This window comes from Hippopotamus amphibius, chromosome 2 (assembly GCF_030028045.1).
Source record: "Hippopotamus amphibius kiboko isolate mHipAmp2 chromosome 2, mHipAmp2.hap2, whole genome shotgun sequence".
In the NCBI taxonomy this organism is placed as follows: domain Eukaryota; kingdom Metazoa; phylum Chordata; class Mammalia; order Artiodactyla; family Hippopotamidae; genus Hippopotamus; species Hippopotamus amphibius.
This window is the reverse complement of record NC_080187.1, coordinates 6,038,012-6,062,003: the sequence shown is the minus strand read 5'-3', so window position 1 is coordinate 6,062,003 and position 23,992 is coordinate 6,038,012. Positions and strand designations below refer to the sequence as shown.

At 45.7% G+C, this 23,992-nt stretch overlaps 1 protein-coding gene across 3 annotated transcripts in view; it reads left to right on the top strand.

Annotated features, from left to right (window-relative positions):
- Positions 1 to 1,740: 1,740 nt before the first annotated feature.
- Positions 1,741 to 23,992, top strand: part of FUBP3 (far upstream element binding protein 3) — a 48,688-nt gene continuing 26,436 nt past the window's right edge. For all 3 annotated transcript variants that reach the window (XM_057720449.1, XM_057720450.1, XM_057720448.1), the window contains exons 1-2: positions 1,741 to 1,908; positions 12,871 to 12,976. In XM_057720449.1, coding sequence (XP_057576432.1) covers positions 1,825 to 1,908; positions 12,871 to 12,976 — 190 coding nt within the window. In that variant the 5' untranslated portion in view covers positions 1,741 to 1,824. The remainder of the gene's footprint in view (positions 1,909 to 12,870; positions 12,977 to 23,992) is intronic.

Genomic DNA, 23,992 nt, shown 5'->3' with positions numbered 1-23,992 from the left:
CCAGAACCTCACCCTGTTACTTAGGCATTCTGTGATCTTTGGACCAAACCTTGAATTGTGCCTTACATTTGAGCCAATAATCCTGTTTTCACTCATAGGGAGAGCCAGCTGGAATCTGGATGAATCAACATATTCACCTCAGAGTTTTAAAAAATTCAAAACACAAGTTATCTCTGATGTTGGGTCAGCAGAACATCCCTGTTTGAGAAGGTTGATGCCATACCCTTGATTTTTACAAGAACAGTACATGCAAACACGCTACACACCCAAGCTGGACCACAAATAGATGTGTCGGCATGTGTTGGTCCTGCCTCACAAGAGCACTTTAACAACAGCAACACTGCCAACGATGTGCCTTCCTACATGCATGGAAACATTTTGTCCAAAAGTCATAATCTCCAGTATTGCCATTTTGCCAAATTCTTTTCTTTTACCATAACCTAGGAATTAATCCAGGTTGGCTTTATTCAATTCAAAATAAATAAGTGTCCTAAGTACCTCAGGATACAGGGAAAATAAGACTCAGTCTTTGCTCTAAAGGAACTCACAGTCTTGCAGTGAAGCCATTAGCAAATGAAGAACTGCTCTTTGTTTATTGGCCAGTTACTGCTTAAACTCCTTTCCCAAATCGAAAGTTTTCCTATCATGCTGACACAAGGACCCAAGAGAAGTCATGTTGGATTTTACTTCTTAATTCCCATTTCTTAGCGCTCATCTCCCTTCATAACTTCAAGATGGGCATAAAATAGTTGACAACATGACTCTCCATTAAAATTCAATTCCTTGGTACCACAGGGCTCGGAAATATTAGTCGTGAGGCCAATCTTGTTAATCCAAAGAGGGGCGCCTCGATCTGGACCTGCCACTGACGAAATGTGTGTCAAGCCCCTGAGTCTTGTTTCTTGTGGGGGAGGGGGTAGTGGTTTGCTCATTTGTAAAATTCACCTCAAAAGTTCAAGTGTGTTCCAACATTAAGATTCCGTCCCTTGCTTTGAAACACCTATATCTGGTTTCTATCATTCTCAAAAGTTACTTAGGCATTCCAAGAAGTCCTCCTGCAATACTGTTTTGACTCAGCAGGCAGGGAAGCAATGATGGTCCTGTGGTATTTCCTGTTTCCCCTGAGTCCCAGAGTTCATGAAGGAATGTGTAAGAGGACACCACGCCGGCTTTCCAGTAGAAGCGTCCTTCCGGAGGAGCGGTATCGCTAGGCAACCCCAGGTACGGCATTAGCTCATCCTGTGCAAACTGATTACGATGCAAGAACTCGGGTCCAGGACTCTGCAAACGTGGGGCGCTGTTTTGTGGTGCTGTTCCTTGCCCTCCAGCCTCCCTCTGGGTCCTGACGGTGCCATTTCAAAGCGTTCAGGCCCAATATTCCTAATCGATGTTCATTTCTTGAGAGGGGCAGCCAGGGTGCCGTCTAGGGAAAGCCACGTCACTCCACTCTGGGTTTCCTAATGGCCGACAGCCGGACACGTCGGGCCACACACACGCCTCAAGAACCTATCACGACATCATCGACGGCCCTGGACCAAATCCCGTCCGGGAATGGCGGTATCGCGACCTGTCCCTCGAGGCCAGACAGCAGCGTCTCTCGCAGGGCCCGCCCACGCGCCCACGGGCCCGCCCCCCACTTCCGGCCGGGCCGCGGTCACGTGCCCTGACCCCGCCCCGCAGACGCGGCTCTTCTCGCGTCGGCTAGCGTCCCGGCTTCCCTTCCGCCGGAAGTGGGGCGACTTTCCCTTTCCGGTTACTGGTCCCCAAGCGGAGCGGGAGGCCGGAGAGGGGAGCCGAGCGGCGTCGGCGGCGGCGGGGGCGGTAATGGCGGAGCTGGTGCAGGGGCAGAGCCCTCCGGTGGGGATGAAGGCCGAGGGCTTCGTGGACGCTCTGCACCGGGTCCGGCAGGTACGGGCGCGGCCGGCTGGCGGGGGCACGGGAGCCCGAGGCGGGGCCGGGTCGGGCCTGATGGGGAGGAGGGGGTCCGGCCCGGGGGCGGGGGATAACTTGGGCTGACCCCCCAGCTGGGCTCGGCCGTTCCTCGGGGCTCCTGCAGCCGGGAGGAGCCGAGGGATGAGGCGCCACTGGGAGGCCCAGGCCCAGCCTGTCGGGCAGGTCTCCCAGGTGCCTGCAGCCGCTGGGAAAGGATTTGCCCACAACGCCTGGCCCCATCGCGTCCCCGCGCAGGGGCTGGACCCGCAGGGCAGCCAGCGTAGGGTTCTGAGGTTTACGAGGGTAGGGGGCTGGGGAGCTCACAGCGAGGACCCGGGTCTAGATAGAAGGGGGCTGTCTCAGGCCCAGTAGCTTTTTAAAATTTGGAAAACATCCTCTTCAGATTTACTATATTTCGAGGGTGGAATGGAAGGGATTCGAGGGTATTTCACTTTTGAGGGTGCGCTGGGAGAGGGGAGACAGAAAGATGTTAAATAGATATGGGTGGTCCATAAGACATAGACATTCCTTATGGGCAGTAGCTTTTCCTCTTTTAGGGAGCATGTGATACGGAGTCATTCCAACAGTGAAATTTGACCATCTGACAATGTCGTATATTTTGTCAGAGTTAAATACGCTTATTTTTAAGAGGTTGCAGGCTTCCCCTGGAGAATGAAAATGGGACCTGCCAGAAATGCTCTTTGGTTTCTGGTGTGATGCTTAGAACAGAACACGTCCTTGTATTGTGTGTGGAACTTACTGATGAGTTAGCGCTAACCCTTAAACTTCTTCTGCTGAGTGTCTTATACTCATCACCTCTTCCTATTTAATTGTAGGCATACTAACGGATACTTTAAAAGTTGGGCTATAACTAATTACTGCTTGATTCCTAACAGAAAGCTGCAGGACTCATTGTATTAGAAGAAAGTCTCCACTCGGTCGCTTGAAGATATGGTCTTTACACCTCTTTCCAGTATTCCAGGGGAGGGAACCCTACCTGTTTCCCAGATACTGACTTTTCATTTTAATACTGATGCTCCTGTAGACATTACATTGGATCCCAGAAGTTTCCAAACCTGTGGTTCCGCCTAAAATCTTATCCGATGACTTGTTACTTACTGCCTAGGCACCAACCAGTACGATAGCGAGTATCCATCTTACTTAGACTTCCGAGCCCACCAGTGGCTGTAATGGATGAACAGTGCCATCCAGCTCCCCTTCCACCACTCTGCTTGCCGGCGTGTTACACTGCTCTCCTCTACAGTACAGGGTCCTGAACCTTGTTTCTCACTGGCTACTAATATGTAATGGCTTTCACTCTGTGCTGATGTGTGACAATCACCTTGTCGGCCTCTGTATCCAGGAAGAATTATAGTCACTACCCTAAAGAGCTCAGATCCTCAGTTTGCAGAAGGCCTGTAGTTGAACATAAAATGAATTTTGAACCATTGAGAAGACTTTCTGCTTCTCTTGAGCCAGTGGTTGAACTCGTATTCTTGGACAACCTGCTCAAGAGGGAGGGAGACCCTCTGTTAAATGCTGACCTAATGTGGATTGTTGAAGCAGTGGTGGTTACTACTAGCAGAGGAAGCTTCACTGGAAATGTTCCCAGCTCTGAAAGGCACCATTGACTGGAGCAGTTATAAGTCCAATGGAGACAGTGCTGTAAGTGTATTACTTCTGAATATTAACAGCTGGAGGGCGATACTATCTCCAAGGATTTGATGGCCTTTAAAAACTAAAGAAAAAACAGGTTTGTGGGTAATTTTAGGTTTATTTATAGATTTGCTTTGGGCAAGAATGGAATGTTAGAAATCTTAAATGTTGTGTGCTTATATCAATAGTAAAGCTTGCCTCAAAGGGTCTCATATCATTTGGGCATCAGGTAATGGTGGTGCTACTTCGCCATTGTATGCACAGCATGTTGCAGAGATGTGATTTCCCCCCCAGTAACTGGAGATGAAAGACAGTGTATTTCTTTATTTAAATGATCGCAAAGCCTTCCCTCCTCTTAGGTGTCTTCGTAAACACCAGGGACAGTCTGTAAGGGAGCAGTTAGCTGTCTGGTGCTTAGTTTATCCAGAATATCACAGTAGAGTCTGAGTTGACCCTGCCGGGATTTGAACCTATAGTTTCTATTAAGTCTGGTATGTGGAGTCCCAACACCTAATCCACTAAGTTTCCCTCCTGGCATCTTGAAGCCTCTTTTCATATCCTTTGGATTCTTTTCAACAAAGGGAACCAATTGTTGCTGTTAGTTCACTCTGAGCATGATATTCCTAGATCTGAAGGGGGTCTTGAAGATGTCATATAAAATTTAAAATTTCTGCAGCAGTGTGAAGTCCGTGAGTTAATAGTGTTTGGCCAAAGGGATAACATAGCCATTTTGTAGGGAAGTACACAAATGTAGAAATATGATCTGATTTCAGTCCCACTGGTGAAGATCTAAAACTGCTGGGTATTAAAAAAAAAAAGTCATGTCCAGTTCTCTGAAGTCACTGGCTGGTTAGCAAAAATGAAGTGTTTCTTCAGTTCACTGTTGAGAGAGCACAGGATCCTAATGAGAATGGGATGTGGACTCAAAGCCAGGTTGTCCTGTTCTGTGGCCACGCTGCACCTCTGCCCTGAGTACTGCCTGTCAGGCTTTCAGGGGGACCTCATGGAGATTCTGGATGAGTAGATACAAATCTGTTTTGTTTAGTTTTTCTAAAAATATACAAGTGTTCCCAGAAAGCCCACTGCTGATAGTTTAATAGCATCCATCACCAAGTGTACGCATTCGCATATTAACAAGGCCGTGTCACACCACCATGTACTGCAGGTTCCCAGCAGCCTTCCATGAGCTGGACCTGCCAGTCATCACCCAAATGGACGTTCTTTTGCCCAACTGCTAGGGCTTTTTAGGACTTTATGCTCCTATTTTGACCTAGACCCAGTCGGTGCCTCTGCGTTGCATAACTCCAGAGTGATCTATTCACCCAAATCCAGTGGCATTGGTGCCTCATGGAGTTGGACATCATGGTGATTCTGCTCCCAAATGATTGTGAGCAAGCCGATGGAGAGTCCATGGAAAGTAACCTTTTGACAGATTTTAAGACCTAGAACTTATTCTTTTCCAGCACTTTTTTTTTGGGAACTGTTGGTTGTGTGGGGCCTCAGAAGTTCCATAGTCCTCGAGAAAATGCCTTCCAGTGCTGCTGTTTCACACTTTGAGCCTGGGCAGTAGATGATTTGGCTCGTGTGCTGTATAGAAGCACTAAGTTTCCTTTAAGAGAATGTGCATCCACCGTTTAAAGAAAAGGCCTGTGTTCATTGGCTGTTGGGTACTCCTTGAAAGATACTGCCTTTGCTCACCTCATTTGTGATGTTTGTGCCTCATGGCAAAGCCACGTGTGCTGAATGCTCAGTCACTTTAAGTTTACTCCACTGAGACTGTCTCAGACATGCCCGATGGTTGAGTAGCTCAGATCATCGTTTCACAAGGGACTAACTCATGCATGTACGTTCGTTTTAACTGTCTCAGACACTTGAAGAAAACCAATGTCTGCAGAGTTATCTGTGGGCCGCTCTGTATCTTTGCTCTGATGGGCCCCAGTAGAGTACCCTACGAAGAGTGAGTTCTTGTTTAAGGGATTTCATGATGTGACTGAGCTCATTTGGGTCACTGCACTTTAATGGAGGTGCTGAACTTCATATTTCATATTGAAAAGTGCATGGTAAATGAGCAGTACATTCCACTGTATGCCTCTAACGCTTTTCTCATTTTCAACTGAGACTTCTCTATCTTTCTTTTAAAACCTGATAGCCCGTGTGTATCATCAAACTAAGGTTTCTTCAGTCCCAAATACAAATTTGCCTAGACCAGAGTTTTCAAACTGGTGGCCTGCGGGCTGGAGAAGGCCTGCAGAGTCGGCCTCAGGCACGCTTTGTTAGACCACACAGTGCCAAGACTTAGAAACTAGAACAATTTCATGTGAAAATTGAGATTTGTAGCTAAGACCTGGCCACACTGCTCCCACATTCTGCAGTGACTCTGTTTGGCAGGAGCTGGGTAGCAGCTGCCCCTTTGCACGGAGCAGGGACTCTCCAGGTTGCCTTTGTTCCCACCATTTGGCTTTTGTTTTACACTGTCCGTTGCGATGCCTAGTCAGCAGCTTTTTTTCCTCTTTTCCCAAATTGTGAGCCCATAATCTTACTTGAAATTTCTGATGGAGAGAACTCTGGGTGGAGAGTTGGGAGATCTGAGTCTCCTGCAAGCAGCTGCATGACCTTGGGCTAGGTTGGCCTTTCCCAACATTTGACCTGCAGGCTGTTCAGAGATCTTCCATGGAAGAGGGCTCATGGACAGAGAAGTTTGGGGGATACAGGGTTAAATAAAGGTGAATTGGCTTCTCTACTGTAGGACTTCTCAGAGCCCTTAGTATGCTTCTGTGCATTAAGTCCTGCTAGGGTTTGGGATGTGCACTGTAAACACACCCAAGTTCTGTCACTTCATACCCTCTTTTCATAAAACCAAATCACCTTTGTGAATCAGACTTCAAGAAATGTTAATCTACATCTCAGTGGTCCCTTGAAGCTCACGAATGTTCAGAGCTTCCATCTAGCTAGATCTGAAAAAATTTTGACCATATTAATTTGGTTCTTTTGCTTTCTAATGTGTTGGGTGTCTATTGAAGCTCCTCTCTCCCTAGCTTTTCTGTGCGATTCTTTTACTCTGTTAAGAATCATCTCTCTTGAAAATGTTTTACATTTAAAATTTCGTTATAAAGACTCTTGGAAAAGAATAGCCAATACTTTTGGAGGCATGAACTACATTTTTATCCTAATATCAGATGATAGCAAATCACTTGCAAGACTGAGTAGTGTTCATGGAAATTGTGATGGGATTCAGATTGCCTGCCATTTGAGGATCTGCTGAGTCCAAGGCCTCTTGCTGGTTGCTGGGCCAGTATAAAGATAAATGAGACAGGTTTGCTGCTAGTTTTATCTTACTGTGGAATTAGATCCTCACAACAACCAAGTGAAATAGTCAGGACAATGGTTATAATTCTCTTTTGAAATTTGAAAATAATAAGCCAAAGGGAGATAAATCAGTTTTCTTGAAGGCACACAAATAGTTAATATATGCAGTATATGTGTTCTTGAATCCATGTCTTTTGCATTCTAAGAGGGACTTGGCTCCTTTGCAGAGGTGGTTGGGTAGTTTTCCATCTCAGTGAGAATTCTGCAACAGAATCTTCAAACAAAGCATTGAAGGGATGCTGGTGGAATTAGATGGAACATGGGGGCAAAAACTAATGGTCATGTCATCTTTAGGGTCTTTGGAGGGGGAGCCCTAGCTGGAAGAGTATTTCAGCTTAGAGCCTCGGCTGGTCATTTTAGCATTTTTCGTACAGGCTCCTGCATATCCACTTTAAATTTAGCAAGTGTTTAATGAGTACTTTCTATGTGCCAAACATTTTGCTGTGCATTAGGGAAGTTCTTAAACTTTTTTGGAACGTGGACCTTTTTTAAGACTTGAAAACTTTGAACCACTCCTTAGAAATACTTAAATAGTTTTGTATGTAATTTCAGGAGGTTCATGAGTTCTCTAAAGGTAATCCCTGGAGCTCGCAGTCAAGGAACCTTTGTCCTAGGAGTACCAAGATGATTGAGAGAAGTGCACACCTCACAGAGCTCCCTACATGAGGAGGCAGTATAACCAGTAACTTCCTCAGTGAGGTCACGCTACTAAAAGGTAGTTTATAAAGTGCTTTGCAAACAGATACAGGAGTACTTAATTATCCCCAAATGTGGGTGGCATGAAATTGTCAGGAAAAGTTACTAACAAGAGCTAATATCTTATTTGATTGGCATGTAGAATTGCTTGTTTTGGTTAATGCCAGTTAATAGGGCAGAATCAGCCAGGCCCCGTTTCTGATGACAACAATAGCTACCATTCATTGAGCTTGTGTTGTACTGGGTGCCAGGCAAGGACTTTCATTAAGTTCTCTCATTTGGTGGTTGCAGAACACCCAGGAGGTAGTATACTGAAGTGGTTATTAAGGCTTAGGGTTCAGTCTCTATGAGCTCAAGTTCTGGTTCTGCCAATTACTAGCTTAGTGACTTTGGACAAGTTATCTAACATCTTTAAGCCTCAGTTTCCTCATCTGTAAAATGAAGATCATCGATGGTGGCAAAATACGTATATATTTTGGAACAGCTAATATTAGAAGTTAGGAGGTTACCCTTGGCAGGTGGAGGTGGGTAGGGACTGAAGGGGGCATGAGGCCAGCTTCAGGGGGTGCTGGTTATGTTCTGTTTCTTGATCTGGATGCGGGTTGCACAGGCATTTTAGTACATGCAAATTCAAGCTATCAATTTACCCATGTACTTTTCTGTATTATTATTATTATTCAATAAAAGGTTAAAATAGCAAACGTTTCTCATTTCTTACCATGTGCCCAGCATTGTTTCTGGGTGCTACACATTGCCGTCCCCATGGATACGATTCTAGGCAGACTGGCTCCACAACCCACAGAACTGAGACTAGTGGCTGCTTTCTGAGGTCACTGAAGATTAAATGAGGGCACCAGCAGGCACTCAGAGCACAACAGACTTGATAAACTACTGTCCTCATGGTAACCTAGGTAGTGGGTGCAGAACGAGGACTTGCCTCTGTGCACCTGCCCTCTGGGACTTGCTCTCTTAGCCACCGGGCTCCACCGCTCTGGCCACATACTGTGTCCTCCTGCTGTGGGGAGTAGAGACATTCAGTCCAGCCTGTGAATTCTCCAGGGCCAGGGCAGGGCCGCTCTGGGTGACTTTGGAGCAGAGGTTCCAGGGAAGCAAGTGGGGTTCCCCCTCCCTAAGTGGTGGTGTGAGCTCTTACCTCTACTTGAGACTTGACAGTAACTGTACTGAATACATGGACACAGTATGTGGATGACTTGCTGCCGTTCAGATGGCTTTGCCTGTTTCCATTTAGTGTAAAGTTTTATTGAATGTGAAGTTGTGGAAATGTTCGCAGCTTCCTGTTTGGTTTTACAGGGTGAACTACTCTGATTACAGAACTTAAAGATGTGCTGTGGGAATAATTAATTGCCATGGTTTGTAACGTCGGTGAATTGTGTACCACCTTTATGGTTTTTGTCATATCAGTGAACCCTCAATATTCTATTTCATATTTTTAAATCACTTTAAAATTTAGATTTATTTAAAATATTTTTGAACATTCATCTATGCACCTCCCCAAATTGCTTTGTACTCTTTGGAAAAAGACTGGTTTAGTTCATCCCAGCATTTTCTAGGGAGCAAGACCACTGATGGTCTTGCCCAATGTCATACACCAGAGAAGCCAGCTAGAAAACCAGGACTCATGACTGACTCCTGGTCCGGTGCTCTCCCTTCTCCACGTTTCCACTAACTACTACAGTGGAGGTTAAATGTCTATGACGTTGATTTATATTTCATCTATTACTGTGCTTAAAACAGCGCAGATCATGAGGTAACCCATTCTTGCCACCTCCCCCCTGAAAAGGAGGGGAGAGTGAATCGAGTAGTAGAAAATGTGTAGCAGCGTCCCCTCAAGGTCATGCTTTCAGATAAGCACTGGAATGGCCTTGGTTTTCTTGGAATATCATGGTTTCTGTGATTACTTTCTGGCCTACACCATTATTAACCAGAAATGTACCTCACTTCCCTTAAGCAGCTACTGTTCAGAATGATCAGTTACCAATGTGAGGAATTACTTGAGTTCTGTGTACTGGAAATCATTAGGCTTTAAGTCCTCGGGAAGTGACTATGTTTAGAAAAGTACTAGGTGGAGGAAAGGGAGTTAGCCTAGTGTCGTGGTTAGTAGCATGGACTCGAGTCAGGCAGGCCTGGGCTGCAGTATTGTTTCTGCCACTTGTAAGATGAGTGAGTTTGGGCAGGTCACTCAGCCTCTCTGAGCTGCACTTCTCCTTGTCTTAAAATGAAAGTAATAATACCTCGTAAAGACTCATTGTGAGGAATAAATGAGATAGCATCTTTCAAATGCTCTTAGTAAGCACTCATTAAATTTTAATTCTCATTATTTTAGCAGGTATTTAAAATCATGGCTTAGAACAAGATTACATTTGTATGAATAAAAGATATGTTGTTGCTTTGTAGTTATGATATAATTGTGTATTATAATGTTAAGCTCATATCTAACATTTGTTTAGCCATGATTCAAATGCAGTTATTGACTTCAGAGCTACACTTCTTAACCATTATCCTGTACTGCTTTTCTCTTAGTGAAAATTTCCCAAATTACAGATACCGGAAGTAAATATGATTTAAAAACAAATCTGAAATCCTCAGTGACATTTTAGAAGGTCGCTTGTTGATTTAATCAAAATGAGGGACAGAAAGCTATTGTAACACTTTTAGCATACTGACTTTAGGGGAAAAATTACATTCCAGCAACATATGAAACATCCTATATAAATTATAAGGCAGATGAAGGACTCAGGAATAACATCTTAGCTCCTTGGTAGAGAGAGTGCCAAATATGTAGAGCTTACATTTGAGGAGCGACTTGATATGCACTCTGTTGGGGGACCCCACTGATAATCATACCCTTTTGTGTTTTGGGGTCATCCCCACTGTCTCTTGCCAATGTTCTGGTCTGTCTTTAAACAAACAACTGGGCCAGTAATCTTGAAAACCCCCACATCGGCCATTTACATCTCAATTCATTGTGGCAGATGAAAAGGGTCTCCATGGGACATAAGCCACTGCAGTGTTCTCACCTTTTAAGCCACCTGCTTCCCCAGCTGAGTCCTTAAAGATAAGTTTTGCATCTTAAGTAAGTAGCCAACCTCCACAACCTTATCCAAAGCAAATATGGAGATCAAGATTGCAAGTTGGTGGTAGAATGCTGTTAGGCAAGATTTATACAGTATTTTGTTTTAGAGCCAATTGCCACTTGCCTTGAGATTTGAATATAGGAGATAGGGTCTCTGTTAGCAGTCTTAGTATTTTAATTACTTGACTTAAAATAATGTTTTTCAGCAAGCACCTATCCAGGTTACCATCATCTGTAGCCTAGACAGAGCAAACATTTTCTTTAAAAGTCTAGGTAGTGGGAATTCCCTGGTAGTCCAGTGGTTAGGGCTCCACGCTTTCACTGCCAAGGGCCCTGGTTCAACCCCTTGTCAGGAAACTAAGATCTCACAAGCCACACGGTGTGATCCAAAAAAAAAAAAGCTCAGATAGTAAATCATATGGCTGTGCACACCATATGATCTCTGTGAATGGGTGTGGCTGTGTTCTAATAAAACTTTATTTACAAAAGCAGGTAGTTTACCAGCTATGATTTGCTGACTCCTGGCCTAGAATACCTCCTAAATGGTATTGCTACTCTTGTCCCCATGAATAAGTATAAATACATAAATCAACACCCCTTCCCATGACCTCTGAAGCCCTGTGTGAACTGCCCTTGCCCGCCCCTTGGCACAAACGCATCTAGTTCCTTCTGTTCTAGTGACATCAACTCACATATGAAGCTTGCTCCTGCCTCAGGGCCTTTGTACAAGCTGTACTCGCTGCCTGGAATGCTCTTTGTCATCATTTAGGTCTCAGACCACACGTCCGCCTCACAGCAGCTTTCCCTGATCACCCTGTATGTCCCTGTCTTCTCTTAATAGTATCATGCTTCCTGCCAGCTGAAATGATCACTTTATTGATCAGCTTGTGTGCCTGTGACTCCCCACTGACTGCCGACTCTGGGAGAGTAGGGGCCTGCTTATTCTTGTTCACTGCAGAGCCCAGCACATAGTAGGCAGTCAGCGTTAGCTGGGTGAGTCGCCTTGTTTTACAGCCCTGGTCTTTGTGAAGTGCTTTCTTGTATACAGAGCTCCTTTGTGTTCAGAGTATGTTGTTATCTTTTCAAAAACTATGAAGCAGATGGTATTATACCCAGAGGATCTTAGGCAGAGAGAAAAGGGACTTGCCCAACATCACAGGAGGAGGAAATGGAAGGGATGAGACCTGACCCAGGGCACCTGACATGTAGCTTCTGCCTTAGGTTTCCAGTATCATGATTGTCTTTGTTTATATGTTTAAAGTAATTTATGTTGGTCCCAGAGGGTCTCAGACTTCTGGGCACATTTGGACTCACTTAGCTCTGGGACGTCTGTGCTGGCCACCCCTAATCCATCCTTGCTTGTTAGGCTTAACTGAGGGACTGACATCAAGAGCAGTTGCAAACATTCCTTTGATTAAATCAAACAGTTAATTTATTGTGAAAATCACATTTAATTCCTAATGAAAACAAGTAGATAAGTGTAGGAAGCTCTATATTGCATTTGTTTCTGGGAGAAAAATTTAATAGCTATGTTCTGTTCTTTAACCGATGATAAATGTTAAAAGTTAAAATAGCTCTCAGAGGTTATCTTGATTTCTCCAGTGCAGGAATCCTTCCAGACTAGTCTGGACAGATGGTCATCCCCCTGCTGTGTGGACTTGCTGTTTTATGTTTCCATAGATTGCATCATCGCTTTATAGGGGTTAAAGTTAATGGGACGAATATATTCCTAACGAGCTGTCACATTTGAGCAAAGAGGCCTTTTAAATATTGCTGGGGAATTTGTTCCTTAAGAGAATCCTGTGCTAAAGTCTTTTGAACAAAATTCTTCATATTGTTGGCCTGCTTCTTTCCTTAAAGGGTGGTATACCTGTATAAGTCATGACTTAAAAATTTGCTTGTAGAAGACAAATTTTTGGAAGTATCATTTCTAAAGACACATTATTACTAAGACCAAAAGAAAACAGTTAATAGTACAAAGTCCTTGTCCTGTCATGGCATTGCTTTACAATAATCTCCGTTGGGGGTAGAAATGGGGTAACAGCCCTTTAAAGAAGACTCTTGTCTTTCTCCCTCAGTGGAGCCGTGGTTTGTTACTGAGTATTTAAATCTGATTCTCTCTGTAGATTGCTGCTAAAATTGATTCAATTCCTCACTTGAATAATTCCACACCTCTAGTGGACCCCTCAGTGTACGGCTATGGAGTACAAAAACGGCCCTTGGATGATGGAGGTAAGTTGTGGTAAATATCTTTGCCTTTCAGGTGGTAGTGAACCTGCCAGTTAAGGTGGAGTCTGTGTCAGCCATTTCCTTAACAGCTTTCTCCAGCATCACTCTCTGAAGAAGAATGGTTGAGGGGAAGTATTTAAGATGATTTTCCTCAGCAGTTCTCCAGCATTTGAGTTCTTATTTGCCTTGATAATACAGGAAATCTCTTCAGCAGGGCTGTGGGGGAAAAGTCTTCGAGCATCAGCTTGGAAATAATTTGACTGATCGGAGAGTTTTGCTGGATTTAGCCCTCTGTTATTCCAGTGCACATGTGGGGATTGAAGTTCCACTCTTCTCCAAAGAAAAGCTGAGATTTGGTGCATGGCTCTGGGGAGACTGTGACTACATGCTGACCTTAAAGAAAGGAAAAGGGAACGATGACCTTTGTTCAGTCTGTCTGCTGTTTTTTGGGTTTTTTTTCCCCACCATTCCCACTTACAACAGGCTGTTTCCAACAACATCCGTTTTTCTTTCTTTCATTCCTTCATTTTATTGGTTTGTTTATATTCCCTCCTCATCCCCAAAAGAATTTGAGACCACTTAGAAGTGCATTATTATCAGCACTTTGGCAAAGAGTATCAGATGTGTTTCTGCAGAGAACTGGGACCTCCTTTGTCATATTTCATCTCCCACAAGGTAGGACTGTAAAGGGGATTCTGAAATGCACTAGATTGTGTGTAGATGTGCACGCAGCGGATGGGCCAGTGTCTTCTCTTCCTCTTCTCTCAGTTTGCGTGTGTACCCCGTCATGTATGTGTTCATATTTCTGTGATACATTATTAAGTAGGAAAAAAAAAAGGTATATAGAACAGTATCTATTGTGTAATATATTTTTTCCAAAAACAGCGCATGTTTTATGTTCGTAGAAAAAAATGTAATTTGGCACGACTAATTGCTCTGGTCTTTTTGGGGGTTCTAAAAGAGGAGATTGCCATTGTTTTTATAAGTGGGAACCTTTGGGGAATAATTATATAGACTCACACAGTGCAGATTTTAAGAGGGCAACACTCAATTCAGGTGTAAAAAGTTCTTGTCTACTTAAAAAAATTATTAATGTTTATGATCATACACAGTCTACCCCAGGGCCGTTGGAACTAAGGTGACCATTGCACTGCTGCTCTGAAACGGTACCCTCTGATCATCTTATATTTGATTGGCATTAGTGATTTCTTAGACCAAATATGAGTGATTGAATTATCTGCATTTTGCCTTAGCAAAAAAGCTGTCATGCAAAGTAACCTTTTTTACCTTTTTAGGGCAATCATATTTCAGTTCCTTTTATGGGACATCAATATAAAAATAACACTAAGTTGTCTGGCTCTGAGCATATGTCTCCTTAATGGACAGTGTCTCTCTGGCCCACTGTTTCCAGAAATTGAGATCAATAGATTCCACAACTCAAAGCCTTGTTTTCACCCACTGCATGGAGTTGAAGTGTAAAACTTATGCCCATGGAAAATAGTACCACCATGTCCTTTGCATAATGAATGCCTAAAATTTTGCAAATGAAACTTCTGGCATCTTGCAGACTTTTTTCTCCCGTTAATCCTTTGCACAGCCATTTGAAAGAATGTAGCTAGTAAGCCACCAGTAAGTCCAGAATCTCACTTGAAACTCCAGTTCATTATTATATGTGTATCATCATTTTTTTTTTCAAACCAAAATTTTTTGCATGTCTGCTTTTGGGGGACTAAGTTCTTGTGATCAGAGAATGAATACAGTTTCTCTCTTTCCTCCTCCCAAATATTAAGTCTACTTTCAGTAGGAAAGAACTGAGAGAGAACCTTTCCACCTCGAGCTGGGTCTCCCATCATCCCCAGGCCTGTCTTACCATAACAACGGACTGTATTTGAAGAAGGAGAAATTTCTGTCAGGCTTTTTACATTCTGCATTATGGTTTGATAAAGTTAATCCTCTCCTTTGTTTAAATAACAGAATTACACAAATTGTTTGTTTTTCTCCAAGTTGGCCTCTGTGCAGAATTTGAGATTTGCTGTGGAGCTTAGGAGAGCTGGGCGTCCGCGGCCTGCCCCAGCCTCGCGTCAGTTGTCTCCTGTCAGGGATGAGGTCACTGGACTGCTCTGTTCTCTTGAACAAATACGTGAATAAACAGATCCTGTCAAGGAAAGTGATGTTCGTGTTTACCCTACAGCCTTCTAGGGGTCACAGTCTGACTGTTTTTTGTGAGATGAAAGTTTAGAAAAGCAGAGACCAACAACAGGCAGGAATGCCAGCACTTTTTTCTTAGCAATAAAGATTTCCCAGGGCTTTGCAGTTTTTTGTTTGTTTGGTTTGGCTTGGGGTTTTTTGATGGAAGTTCACCAGATCACTTCTTTAGCAATATGAACTTGCTAGCTTTCCTGTGAAGCTGGGTTCTTCGACCTTTAGGGGGTTAAAGTTCAGTCCCTTAGACGTTTTCGGAGGTGTGATTTGGGTCTATTAAAAAGTACTTCAAGTAAAGAACCTTAACGTAGGGCTTCTTCAGGACACTGAGATGTGCAAGCAAGGGTGTGAGCGAGAGGATTCTAGAAGTGCTGGGCAGTAAAACAGGAAGAAAGTCTTGTTCCTGATGTGGAAAGCGATTTGGGTTAGTTGTGTTCCAAGTCAGACTGCCAGGTCATGAGCCCGCTTGGAACCCAGCAGCAGCTTCGCACCCAGCTTCCAGAGCCTGCCCGGGTCCCGGATCCAGGGAGAGCAGTCACGCTCCTGCCCTCCCCCTTCAGGTCAGGTCACTTCGACTATCGGCATCTTCCGTCTTGGCACCCACGCTTCCTGATGGTCTTTGAGGTGCAGCCTGTGGGTTCGGGAAGCTCCTGCTGGTCTCGGTGTGACGTTTCCATCCAGTACATTCTTCGTGTTTCTGCTGGAGCCCATCGAACCAGTTCCATCCCTCTGCTCTATGACTTTTGGCAGCTTCCGGTAACCAGTGGGGCCCAGCCCTTCCTAACCTGGCCACCCTCACCACCCCATCTAGCGTCGCTCTGCCTTTCTGCACTCTGCAGCAGCCTAGTCAGGTGTCTTCTCTTTCCTCTTCCAGAAACACTTCCCCACCGCAGCCCTTCACCCGGCTCACTCCTGCTCACCCTCCGTCTCGGACTCCGTGTGCCTTCCTCCTGGAGACCTGTCCTCTTCCTCACCTTCTGACTTTCTTCAGTGCCCCGCTCAGGTGCCACCTTGCTTCTTTCGCTTCCTCCATCCCCTTTCCTCCTCCTCCCTCCCCTGTTCCCCCTCTTTCTCCAGTTTTCCCACACCCGCATCATCAGGAAATAGTAAGTGGCACTCTGCCCTGACCTTTGAAGGCAGTTCACGTGTCCCCTTCTTGGCACATTTCATCTTCTTTATTCTGCGAGTGACAGGAACGGCATGTCCCCCTCCTGCCAGATTCCACATACCGTGGTCGTGGACCGTTTCTTTGTTTCCCTGCCTGCCTCACACAGTGAGTGGATAAACGCTTGATGCCTCTGTGTAACCTGTGATTGGCATTTAGGAAATTTTGTGAACAGTGAGCTTCGAATTTAAGAGAACGGTATTAGCCAAGTGATTTAAAAGTGCAGACTTAAGTTTAGTCTAAGTTAGACATTGGCAAGCTTTTTCTTAAAGGGCCATGCAGTAAATATTTTAGGCTTTCAGGCCATGTGGTCTCCGTCCCACCCTCTCAGCTCTGCCATTGGCGCTCGAAAGCAGCCTCAGACGGCACGTGCACAAGCAGGCCGGGCTGTGTCCCAGTAACTGGGTGTCCACAGAAGTGGAGGCTGGCCCCGGGCGTAGCCTGCCAGCCTCTGAGCTAAAATCAGCCTCGTCAAATGATTAACTCCAGCACTTGCTTTCTCTTCCGTCAGGAAGGTGTACAGAGGGTCCCCTCCTCCTCTCATTTCCTCAGACACATCTCCCTGTCTCCTGTTCCACTGTCTAACTGTCTCGACTGCCAGAAAAGACAAGTGATTTCTACTGTTTACGTAGAGCTGGTTGACACATGGAGAAGGCACTCTTCCCATTGTCCCCGCCCTGTTTCTAGGGGTAATGAGAGCGTCTTCTCCAGTTTTTTTTTTTTTACCCTGGCAGAGTCTTAGGTAATCATATCCCCTTGAGCTTTTTCAGTTGAATCAAACAGACCGCACTCTCTTCTTGTCTTCTCTGTGAAGAGTGGCCCCGAAATCAGGAGTTGGGGTGAATCAAGCGCCACCCCTGCCATTGCCGGGGGGAGGGGGGAGTCGGGGGGAGGGCGAGTGTTACGCTCGTGGCTTTGAAAATATGCCTGCCTTTTCCACCAAAGAGTTACCTTTGATACTTAGGTAGTACCATTTTAAATTGACCACACTTTCTGGTTTTCTTGTGGAGTGAAGGGAGGAGAGTTCTTAGGTGTGCTACCAAATGAATGATTTACAGGAAGCTCTGAATAGACCATCTCTCTGGTCTTTGCAAGTTTTATTTTGGCACTTGTGGCATAGAGCAAGGAGAAGGAGGGGAAAAAAGAGGGAGGAGGAAAGGTTGTTCTAAATTCCAGACTTTCAGAGAGAGGAGAGGGATGAGAGGTGCCCATGCTGGGGAGCGGTGAGGGCCAGGGTGCCTGCAGCCGCATGGCAGGGGCATGTGGACCACTGCCTGTGTGGTACCACCTCAGGCAGGAGCCTACGAGAGCCAAGGTCTCTACTTCGGAAAGAGAAAACTGCATCTCAAGGTTGCTGATGTTTCCCTGCATGGAGGTTAATAATGATGCTGCAGGGATGCAGAGCCAGGACTAAAACTTGGTCCCTGAGAGTTGGAGGGAGTGGGGGAAGGTCTGCCTTTTACAGAGTAGGGGAAGTAAATCAGAGCTGTTGTCAGGCAGGAGTCTTCAGGTGGGGTGCGTGACGTCCTGCCAGGGTTAGGCAGGCGTGGACAGGTTGACGGGGTCCTTCTCCAGCTCTTGCACTCCTGTGCACCCTCTCCCCTAAAATGGATCTCTCTGAGCATCGTGTCTGCGCTGGGGATGCCACGTGGGGCCTTCTCCTTTCTGTGCCCATTTTCACACCGCCCTGTAGTTTATGGCAGTTCATCACCAGGAGTGGTAAAAGCCTCAGATGCCTCAGAAGGGGTGAGTCCAGGATCCCCAGTGGGGAATCCCAAGATGATGAAGCATGAGAGTCTCGGTAACAAATATTAAAGGGTCAGGATCAGATTTTTATTTTATCCAGGTGACAACTCATGGCAAAGGCTCATGCTGTCTCCTCCTCGCCTCCATACATTTCATCCATTTTAGGATTATAATTCAGAAGTGAGTGGTAGTCACGTGCGTGCACATTAACACATGTGTGAGTTTGAAAAGGGAAGTGAATTTTTTTTTTTCTTCAGATCATAGCAAAGTATGATCTGACTGGATGGGTTGACAGCTGACTTAGCCAAGTAGACGAAGTTGTAGACATTTCCCTTGAAAATAAATGAGCTAAATCTGCAGTGTTGGTGTTGCAGCAGAGATATAACTGAAGCCATATACAATACCTGATGTATTATTTGCACCTGTTAACCTAGGAGAAGAATTTAGTTGTCAAATCAGAAGGGTTTCACAGGTTTTCAGAATTCTTTTAGGGAGTGTTTGACCCAGAGTGGTTCTTTACCCTGGCTGGATGTGAGAGCCACCTGATGAGCTTTTAAAAACACATCTGGTGGTGCAGTCTCGCTAGCAAGCTTACAGAACTAAATATGCACTTACCATCCGGGCCACAGTTACACTTCTGAGCATTTATCGCCAAGAAAAGAAAACTTGTGTTGACACAGAAACCTGCCCGCAGATCTTCATAGCAGCTTTACTCGTAATGGCCCCAAACTGAAGCCCAGGTGTCCTTCTGAGGATGAATGGTTAGCAACCTGGTACATCCTGGGCTCCATGGAATACCGCTCAGCAGTATAGGGGAACAGACTGGTGATGCCTGCAGCGACTTGGACGGATCTCCAGGAAATTACGCTGAGCGAAAAAAGCCAATCCCAAACGGTTACATACTGTAGGATCCCACTGATGTGACATTTTTGGAATGGAAAGTAGATTAGCGGTCGCTAAGGTTTAGAGATGGAGTGGTGGGAGGCTCTGTACAGAATAAGAAAAGGGCACTGCTGGAAGGAACCCTGGAGCCTAAACTCCTTATTGTATAGATGTTTGGAGAAGTGGTTTGACCAAGGGCAGATAGCTGATAAGTGACAGAAAGAAGACTTGAACCTGGGTCTCTGTCTCATATGCTGTAATAGAATGTGTGCAAAAATGGAGACTCCAGAGGCTGGTAGGTTAGGGTTTGAATTGCCACTCTGCGAGTTATTAGCTGTGTGGCTTTGGGCAGGTTTGCCGAGACCAGCTCGGCGACTCGAGGTGACTGACGGGTGCCGCAAGCTTGAAGAAGACACAGACACAGACTGAAGAGAAAAGTGGGACCGGGGGGCTCAAGACCTCTCCGGTCAAGAGCCCTGCTGACTCATCCCAGGTTGCTTTTATTGAGTTCTTTGGCTAACATTCTCAGGTTACACCCATAAACAGTCAAAGGCCTCACATGACTGAGGCAATTATCTTTGTTTGCTTCCTGGGTCCGAGTTGAGCAGGTGTGGATTTGAGCTGGGCCTGGAGAGCAAAACAGCCCTGGGGGCAGGAGACCTCTCTCAGATATTGGGGGTCTGTGCCCCACCCCAGTTGGCCCCTCTGCGACTGTGCCTGTCTTAGGTTGTTCCTCCCTTGAGGAATCTTACCTGTCTCTGGCTAACCAGTCATCCTCCAGGGCCAAACAGGGTGATATTAGTCTCCACGCCCCGCACCCTCAGCTCCTCCACTGCTCAAGCAGGACATTCTGAATCCCATCGCTCGGCCCACATACTTTAACATTTTCAAGGTTTCAGAAAGGTTCCCGAATGTCTTCCCACACAGGTTGCTTAACTTCTCTGTTTCCTCACCTATAAAATGGAGATAATATTTACCTTATGAAATTTTCATCAGGATTGTAACAAGTTATTTTCACAGTTTTAAAATACAACTCACAGTGTAAGAAATACTCGTATTCCCATCAGAACTAGTTAATACACACATACTAAAACACGTGTAACTGAAATAAAAACTTTATGAAATATATATCCTTAATGTATATGGTCCCTTCTGTTACATTTTTAAATATAGCTGGTCATGACCCCCTACATTGATTTCATAACCACTGGATGAAATGAAAATAAGGCATAGTGCTGTAAATAAGTATCATGCCCTTTATTTTTCCTCTTAATCTTCCTCCCGATACCCTTGGGTGGGCACTGGGACTGGGGAGGGGTGCAGGGGAGTCTCCTAACACCTTGGCGTTCCTGGAGCCCAGGGTAGCTCCTGCTCATCACAGAGCCATCTGCTCTCCCCACAAGACTCACCTTGAAGGCAAAAATGACCTTGCTAACCATTTCACACCCAGGACCCGGCACAGTGCCCAGTGCCTGAAAGGCATGATGGTGCAGAGGGCACGTGGGCACATGCGGGCACTCAACCTGTGCCCTTTTCTAGGGGCTCGGGTGTGACCACGCCTCTGTCGGTCAAGTGGGACTGGCAGTGACAGCGTCTGCCTCCCCGGGCTCTTGTGGGACTGAGTGGGTTCGTGCAGGTGAGGCACCCAGAGAAGCGCCGTTGAAAACTAGTGGTCTTTGCTTCTCACAGAGCATGTCAGCTGCAAGTGAGTGTCATTGTTGAGATGAACTTGGGTTTACTCTCACCTTTAGAAAATAATAATTTGCCAAGTTAGTAACAGATTACTTGTCTAGGGACTTTCAGCTGAGTGTAGCATGTCCGTGTGTGGTGGCCGTGGGGCGGGGGTTGCTGCCTTAGAACACAGCAAGCCTTTGTATTATCCTTGGGAGAAAAGCTTTTTTAAAATGCTGCAGCGGTGCCTGCAGCTAACTGCAAGGATGACTGACCTTAACCGGGGCTTGGAAAGGCACTGGTCAGAGTCGAGGAGGCTGGAATCCCAGCACAGGCCCAGGAGGGCTGTGTTCAGAGGCTGAAGGGGAAGCTTTGGTGTATTGATTTGTCTTGCCGGTCAGGTAAGAACTGCTGGTGTTTCCTCTCCTGACCTGCCCGCTCGCTTGCCACGGGCCTGCTGCTCTGTGCACGAGGCCAGCGTGCTGTCTGCGCTCTTACGAGGGCTGCTGGGCACCTTGGTCCCTAGGGCTTTTTTGAGGGGGGAGTGGGGGGGGTTAACCATTAAGATTATTGTGTGTTATAAAGTTGGGTGTGTTCCCCCATGATATTTTGTTAGCATGTCTTTGGGGTGAAGAAAAGGGAGACTTTTTTCCGCCTCACTAATGAGAAAGCCTGTGTCCAGCGCCTTGTTGTTTTCAAAGATCGTGATTGAAATTGGCAGAGTATCACTCTTCAGGAAAGTTTTCTCATGTTGTAGTGTGGATATTTTCTCTGGGCAGCTCATCTCTCCATCGCCCAGGCGGCCTGCCGTTACCTAGTGTGCAGGATAAGTGAGACCCACACCTGTGCGTGTGCACTTGTTCACGTGCCGGCTGGGAGCTGACGGGAACTTCGGAGGCAAGATGAACCGTGGGCGACCAGCAGGTGCCATTCATGGGAAATAGGACTGATTTTATTGAGCATTTTTCCTTTTTTACAGTAAAATGACTGTAGTTACCATTAAATTGAGCTTCATAGGTGTTCCCATATGCTTCCCTCGTCTGACCCCTCTTCATCCTGGAGATGGGGAGGAGGCCCCCCATTCGTGGAGTCGGACATTAGCAGTTTGCTGTATGAGTGCCCAGTGCCCCTTGTCTAGCTGCTGGTTTTCGGTTTTAGGCACCAAATGGGAATGTTTCTGAAGGGAATGAAACTTTAAATCACATTTCAGCCTTGGGCTACAGCATTTGCGCAGAGGAGGGAGACGATTTGTCCTGCTTAAGAGTCCACCAGCTCGAAGAGTTGAATCTGGATTTGAGTTGGATTTCATTCTTCGGTGGTGTGGCTCTCAGCAGTCTGTTGGTTTGTGGGATGATGGTGTGCGCGCTTTTATTTTTGATCTCTGTAAGCACCTCCACTTGTCAACCGAGCAGTTGGCTGTCAGAAATGATACGGTGTGTGTGACACCCGTGACATGTACTTTGCTGGCAAAAAGGAATTTCCTTTTTTTGATGAGCACAAAATTTCAAATGGCTTTTGACCGCAAGCCCTCTGAATGTTCTCATGAGTCTCATGAAGTTCTTTATGGTAGTGTTGCCCTTTGCTGCGTTTCTGCGGCTTTTCTAGCTGAAATAATCGGAAGACCATCAGTCTTTTGACATCTCTTACAAACAGTACAGCAGACCAGGAGCCAGGGTACGGCCATGTTGTCGCTTTTGGAGACTAGGCACCTCTCCTCTGTGTTTGCATCATATCAGAACGTTTTAGTTCCTCTGTCTTCACTGGATTCTTTACCCCTAAGAGAAGAATTCTGACAGTAAGCAGGGAAGCTGAGCTTGACCCTTAAAAAGGAACAGGTGACCAAACGCAGTGGCACTCTGTCATGGACCTTTTCCTTCGGCTTGGTTTCATACCTACTGGGGAGGAGGGAGGAGGCCAGATCCTCTCCTTGAGGTGCTTATGCTTAGGTGTGGGCGTTCGTCGCTCACCACATCCAGGGCTGAGTGTGTGATGAGGATTCCTTTCTTAAGCTGGTGACTGCCCACGTTTCACTGGGATGGGAATCGTGAACGCTGCCCGTCCCAAGCGAGGGCGTTTGTCATGGAAATGCAGAAAGGAAATTTTAAGACTCAGCAAGAAACAATTCTCATCCCTGAGGTCAGCAGGTTAAGGGTATATAATGTCAATATTTTGGCCGTAGATCATTATCTTGCTGTTGATCTAGGAGAAATATGGTATCCACTCAGTAGCTTCATGCACTTTTTGCTAGTACATTTCTCCGTGCTTTCTGTTCTGCTTTTAAAACATCATGATCTGCTTTCTTTTCCTTGGTCGTTTTAAGACCAGCTCCTCTCTGGTCAGCAAATGACAGGGTTAAGTTCAAGCAGAGAGAAGAGTTCTTGGAGCCCTAGATTTCAGATGTCAAACCATTTCACTCTTTGTTCTGAAGTTGATGTGATTGATCCTTCCCCGCTTATTGCATATCTGTCCTCATAACTTTCCCGAGAGACGTATTTTTGAATACTCTTGTTAGCATATTGTAAGGTTCATTCAGTTCCTTGTAGCATGGTTAGGATTTATACTTTTCCGTTGTCTGCTGACTGTGTTTCCTGGGCTGCATTTTCCAAAAGAGGAATACCACAGGATCATGTTTTGCTGATGGCTGGTGGAGACACTCATCAATAGCTGAAAGAGGAGAAATGAACAAAAAGCGTAGCTGAAGTGGAATTGTGGGAATGTGATTGCAGAGTTGGTTTTCATAATTAGAGCCTGTTGGGCACCGTCGTCTCTGTGAAATGGGCCTGAAAGGCAGTTGCTCACTCTTAGCATCCACTGCGAACAGACTGTGATGGAGGGTCAGCGAGAGGCCCGAGGAGGGAGGAGGCCAGATCCTCTCCTTGAGATGCTTATGCTCTTGGGAGGGTAGGGAGAGTGGGCGGGATGCCCCGTGGCGTGGCCCACAGGAGCATATGTGCAGCACTTAGTGACTACAGCTGCCGCGGAGCAGTCCTTAACAATGCTTCTGAGCGAAGAGGTTAAATCTTCTCATTTGTTTTAAAAAGAGAAAGAAGAGACTCTCGCCATCTTTACATTGAGTTTGGTCCTGAGCAGGAGGGAGGTAGGAAGTGAAAGGGATTTAGGCGAGCAGGATTTTCTCCCAGGCCTCTCAGCATGTGGACACACAGATCAATTTCTTATCCTGCGTTCAGCTGGACACTGGGTTAGAGACTGTTGATCACAACATCCCCTCCTGTTTCATATCATATAACGCATTCATTTCAGCCACTGAGCCTAAATTACTGTTTGCTTTCTTTCTGCCTTTCTTTTTTTTTCCCCCTGAAATGGTAAGAATTCGTGTAAGGATGAAGTTAGTT